The 5969-nt window shown below is 40.0% G+C and overlaps 1 protein-coding gene across 1 annotated transcript in view; it reads right to left on the reverse strand.

Annotated features, from left to right (window-relative positions):
• LOC108975969 (coiled-coil domain-containing protein lobo-like) overlaps nt 1-5969 on the reverse strand; it is a 59936-nt gene that overhangs the window by 50758 nt on the left and 3209 nt on the right. Inside the window, exon 3 of the mRNA XM_018944833.1 lies at nt 4238-4459. Coding sequence (XP_018800378.1) covers nt 4238-4459 — 222 coding nt within the window. The remainder of the gene's footprint in view (nt 1-4237; nt 4460-5969) is intronic.

A 5969-nucleotide genomic window follows, 5' to 3' on the forward strand; every position in this document is an offset into this window, starting at 1 on the left:
ATCAAATAAGGAAGTAACTGAATCTTTGTTGGAGCCTAACAATCCTAATAAGGTAAATGAGTWAATGAGCGGTGAAGAATGTATYGTTATAGCTCACAAGTTTTCTGTAGCAGTCACTGTTTGAAGTTATTACTCTCACTTGTTCGTCTCTGCCAGACTTGTAGGGAAGTTTTCACTACCAATTATAATTGAAAAGCTTTTGAACATTCTATTAATATCACTCACTTGAGGTACGATAATTGGTTGGTGTTGGTTTGTGAGAACCGGTTGTAGTTAATGTTAAGCCCAAATTTAGTACATAAAATCAGTTTGAATTGTTTGCCCCTTCATTCTTTGTTGGTTTTTAGTTACTTTTGGAGAATCAATGCTCATACGTTTTTTTGCTTTAGAGAGGTTTGCCAGTCTTCGCTGTCCCCACATATCCTGTTGCATTGAAGACAACGATAATTATATCAATGAATTTTTTTTTCCGTTATTCGAGTTTAAAATTATATTTAGTTTATAAATCCAGAGCTTAGTACCTTCGACTGTGCTCAGTAAGCACACATTAGGAATTGAGCTCATTACTGACAGTTCTGGGACGCAAATGGGGTAACCGAAGTTTTTGRGTCTTGTAAAAAAAATGTCAAACATGGAAAACAAATTTTCAGCGTCTTTTAAGAAAAAGACTTGCACGTTAATATACCYATTTTTTACGTCTTGTTTAAAGTGTGTAAAGATTTTTAAACTGCGTTCGAGTAATTACAACTTTGCTGTTCTCCATCGCTGTGTTATATTTTGCCATCTATTTTAAAGACAAAAGACAGTATCGAACCGAATAGTGATCACAGTGCTCAAAATTCCAATCATAACACCGGCTCTCATAAAGTCCGCCCATACCATTTCGTAGGTAAAATTTTATGTTACTGTTGATTGATTTTTTGCGCATTTAGTAGTTTTGAACTGTACCGTTATATGGACAGTGAGCGGAGTTATCTTCCGACTTCATACATTTTCGATTTTAATTCTCNGAAGTATTGACTATCCCTATTTATTAGGAAAAATTAACTTCAATATTCCTCAGCGTTGTCTCAGATCTATTTTCCCATTTTATTATAAAAAGGAAGGTATRAATGCTGTGGAGGATGGAGTAGTCATATGTAGAAGTTCACGCAAGTGAGGAAAGTTTCTCTGAGGAAAGAACAACTGTTAGTAAGCATACGCATTCATATGTTTCAAGATCTGTCAACTGAAATTTTCTCAAAAAACCTTTTGTATTGGCAATAAAAAAGTGAGTATACTGAAAATATTTAATGCGTAAAACTAACGACGAAATTTACACTCACCGACAATATGAGCATGGCTCACCCAAGTAAGGAAAGTTCTCCGAACACCTATCACTTGGGAGTGGCCAGAAACGATTCTTTTACAATGACTCAGGCAGCTCACGACTTYCGGTCTTTGACAAAGTAGCCTCTGGGTAGCCTAAGAACATCCGTCTGAAGGCGAGCTAAAGTGAGAAGACGAAAAATCCTCTACATAGGGTTGTGTGCTGGGTTTGGGACCCAACACGTAAAAAAAACAACCCCAATGAAAGGAAACAACAAGCCTCGGATGAGTGATCCGCCTTTTGATGACGGCCATGTCAAACGAATTAAGGACTATGATTTGAGGGCATGCACCTGGAATATCCGGCCCTTAATTGGGAAGGTGCCGCTGCTAAGCTAGTTGATATCCTCATGAAAATAAAGGCTGACGTCACCGCCGTCCACGAAATGCGATAGACGGGAGAAGGACAGAGAAGAGTAGGTTCTTGTGGCATTTACTGCAGTGGCTATAAAAAGAAGCGCAAGTTTGGTGTGAGACTCGTGATGGGAGAGAGATTCCTTCGCCGAGTACTATCATTCACCCCGGTGAATAAACGTCTAGGCGCAATCCACAGCAAACCGAGGTTCTTCAACATATCGCTGATTTGCGTCCACACCCGACGGAAAAGACGGACGATGAGACCAAAGATGCCTTTTATGAGTGCTTGGAAAGCACTTATGAGAGCTGCCCCCGCGACGATGTCACAATCGTGCTTGGCGACTTTAACGCCAGGGTGGGCAAAGAAGGTATTTTTGGCACTACGGTCGGTAAATTCAGCCTCCACGAGGAAACATCCCAAAATGGGTTGAGGCTTATCGACTTCGCCGGATCCCAAAATATGGTTATCAGTAGTACTAGACTCCAGGGCGAAATGCGTGAGTACGAAGAGCTTGATAAGCTGGCCGACAGGGGTAATGCTCGAAACTTCTACGAAAAACTGCGGCGGCATAAAGAAGGTTTCAAGACCGGAGCATACCCTTGTAGAACCTCCAAAGGTGATCTAGTCACCGATGCCCAGAGTATACTTAAATTATGGACGGAACGCTTCTCCAGCCTGCTGAATGAATGAAGTGAACGCCCAACGCCAGGAAAAGGCGAACTCGATTCCCCAATCGATGACGATGGAGCAGACGTTCCATTGCCCGACCAGGAAGAAGTTCAAATAGCAAGTATACGCCTGAAGAACAACAAAGCGGCGGGGGCCGATAGAKTGCCGGCCGAGCTATTCAAACACGGCGGCGAAGAACTGATAAGGAGTATGCATCAGCTTCTTTGTAAAATATGACCGGACGAAAGCATGTCCTACGATTGGAATTTAAGTGTGCTATGCCAATCCTCAAAAAAGGAGACCCCACAATCTGCGCCAACTAGCGTGGGATAAGCCTCCTCAACATTGCATAAAAGGTTCTATCGAGCGTATTGTGTGAGATATTAAAGCGCACCATCAACAAACTGATTTGACCTTATCAGTGTGGCTTCAGACCTGGAAATATTCACCATGCGACAAATCTTGGAAAAGACCCGTGAAAGGAGAATCGACACTCACCACCCCTTCGTCGATTACAAAGCTGCTTTCGACAGCACGAAAAGGAGCTGCCTTTATGCCGCGACGTCTAAATTTGGTATCCCTGCAAAAGTTATACGGCTGTGTAAACTGACGTTGAACAACACCAAAAGCTCCGTCAGAATCGGGAAGGACCTCTCCGAGCCGTTCGATACCAGACGAGGTTTCAGACAAGGCGACTTCCTATCGTACGACTTCTTAAAAATGCTTCTGGAGAAAATAATTAGAGCTACAGAACTCAATAGAGAAGGTACAATCTTCCATAAGAGTATACAGCTGCTGGCGTATGCCGATGATATCAATATCATGGGTCTCAACACCCGCCGCACCGTTAGTTCTGTTTTCTCCAGACTGAACAAGGAAGCAAAACAAATGAGTCTGGCAAGACGAAATATCTCCTGTCATCAAACACATCAAACAAACAGTCGTCGCACTCGCGATTAGGCTCTCACGTCACTGTTGACAGTCATAACTTTGAAGTAAATACCAACAACAATTTCAGCCTGGAAATCCAACGCAGGATAGCTCTTGCCAACATGTGCTACTTCGGACTGAGTWGGCAATTGAGGAGCAATTTCCTCCCTCGACAAACAAAACCCAAACTCTATAAGTCACTCATAATTCAAGTCCGGCTATGCTGTGCAGAGGCTTGGCCGATGACAACAACTGATGAAAGTCAACGTTGCGAGTTTTCAAGAGAAAAGTTCTGCGAAAGATTTATGGTCCTTTGCGCGTTGGCCACGGTGAATATTGCATTCGATGGAACGATAAACTGTATGAGATATATGACGACGTTGACATAGTTCAGCAAATTAAAAGACAGCGGCTCGGCTGGCTAGGTCATGTTGTCCGAATGGACGAAAACACTCCAGCTCTGAAAATATTCGACGCAGTACCCGCCGGGGGAAGCAGAGGAAGAGGAAGACCTCCACTCAGTTTTAAGGACCAGGTAGAGAATTACCTGGCTACGCTTGAAATATCCAATTGGCGCCACGTAGCGAAAAGAAGAAACGGCTGGCGCGCTGTTGTTAACTCGGCTATAATCGCGTAAGCGGTGTCTAGGCCAATTAAGAGGAAGAAGAATGAATGCTGGGTCTCAAGACGGGTGATAGTGTTTGCGAAGAGTGCGTTCAGTAAGCTAATTATGTTCAATGAAATGTCAAACAATACTGAAATAGGAAGACACGACTCACGCGAGATCTGTTAAAAAAGGTTATTGAAAAAAGTATCTGTACTTCAATCACCCGTTCTAACCCCATATCTACTTCGATAAATTTAGGTGATTAAAACTTAAATACATGTTATGGATTCTGCAAAAATACGAACCTCTTTTATCCGTAATTCTTTGGCTGATGCGTTACGCAAAGGATCAAATATACTGAATTTCAGAAGGGGATGTTTTATTTCTTGTTTACGAATATCAAATATTCCACTGACTTCTTCAATAAGTTTATCAAATTGCTTCCTGACTTTTTCTTCGTGCCTTAGCTCTTCTAATAAAATATTGTAAAGTTCCAAAGGCGTAGGATCAGGATCGGAAAGGTTTGCCTACAAATTTAAAACATGTGTATATGTAAAAAACAAATTATTTGGAATGAGTGTTTATGATTTGTAAAATAAATAATAAGTAACTGGAATGAAAAGACTACATATATGAAATAAATATAGTTTAAAAAAAACTAAAAAGCACGCTTTGAAAGCATATCAAACTAAAAAGTGAAAAATAATTATTTGTATGAACTAACAATAATACTGTAGGAAAACCTCCTGCATTATTGTGAAAATTGCGTGGAATGCTCGATATAAGAAAAATATGTCACAAATAGAGATGGGTTTAGACCTGGGTATTTACCCATTTATATCCATTTTCATACCCGGGTATTTATCTAATTTCGTGTAAATACTCATTTGAAAAAGATATACTGGTTTTTACGTAAAATAACAGAAATGAGAACATTTTCAAATTTACTATGAACATAAATAACAACAATTCTTAATCGAACCGCTAATCAGCGTGCTTATGTGAATTTAATGAGTGGGAGCGACGGCAACAACAACCTGAATCAAGTGCATAAAAAGAAATGTTTTCATCTTAAATATTTGTTCCCAGCGATTAGTAAGTGAAATAAAGTGCGCGTGTTAATTATTTTATTTTAAATGATGGGAAGACCGAAAAATTAAACTATTTGGAAACATTTTCATAGAAGCGATAGTATCAATGAAGTTTCATGCTCACATTGCGAACAGCGGTACAAATTTGCGAATGTAAATAAAATGGCAAAACATTTGATAACGTGCATCAAGAGTCCATTATTAATAAAACAACGAGTTCAAGACATGCTTGCATCCAAAGTGGCAAAAACCAAGATACTGACAGACAGTTATTCTCCGCCTTCATCTGATTTAAAAAAGCATCTTCTTTCGAATTTAGCACAATACAACTTAGCTAAGGCTATATTTGTAACCGGCGCTCCTTTGGAAATGGTATAGCACCTATTGTGCAAGGACTTTTTTAAGGACCTTAATCCACATTTCAAGACTCCAACTAGAAAAGCGATTTCCAGCATATATGTGGATAAAATTTATGACGAGATGAGTATGGACATCACTCTGCAACTAAACGCAGCAAATTTTTTACATATTCAATGTGATGGATGGAGTAGAACTTTGAACAGTCTAGTTCTTCAATTTGAATACCGTCCAAAGATCTACAACGATTAAGTGCTACATAAGCTTGTCCAGCAGCAAATAGTCGAGAGCCCAAATAAATTACTGCATGATCTACTGTRCAACCTTGCATCTTATGAACGGTCGACGCCCTGCTCAGTATTATTGGCAACATTCGCCCTTCAGTGATTCCACAGCCGTATTTTTCTGGAAATTGTATCGATATTGGCTCAATTACATGTTCACCATCTGAGCCGATTATTACCATTTACTAAACCTTTTGACACGTCAATATTCGACCTTAACATCACTTTTGCTCCAACGAATATTTTTAATACACTAGGAAGACCTCCTGCTTTATTGATATCATTCGGTATTCCAGTATTTAAGT

The sequence above is a fragment of the Bactrocera latifrons genome, unplaced genomic scaffold (genome assembly GCF_001853355.1).
Source record: "Bactrocera latifrons isolate USDA-ARS-PBARC rearing strain unplaced genomic scaffold, ASM185335v1 scaffold_704, whole genome shotgun sequence".
Classification (NCBI taxonomy): domain Eukaryota; kingdom Metazoa; phylum Arthropoda; class Insecta; order Diptera; family Tephritidae; genus Bactrocera; species Bactrocera latifrons.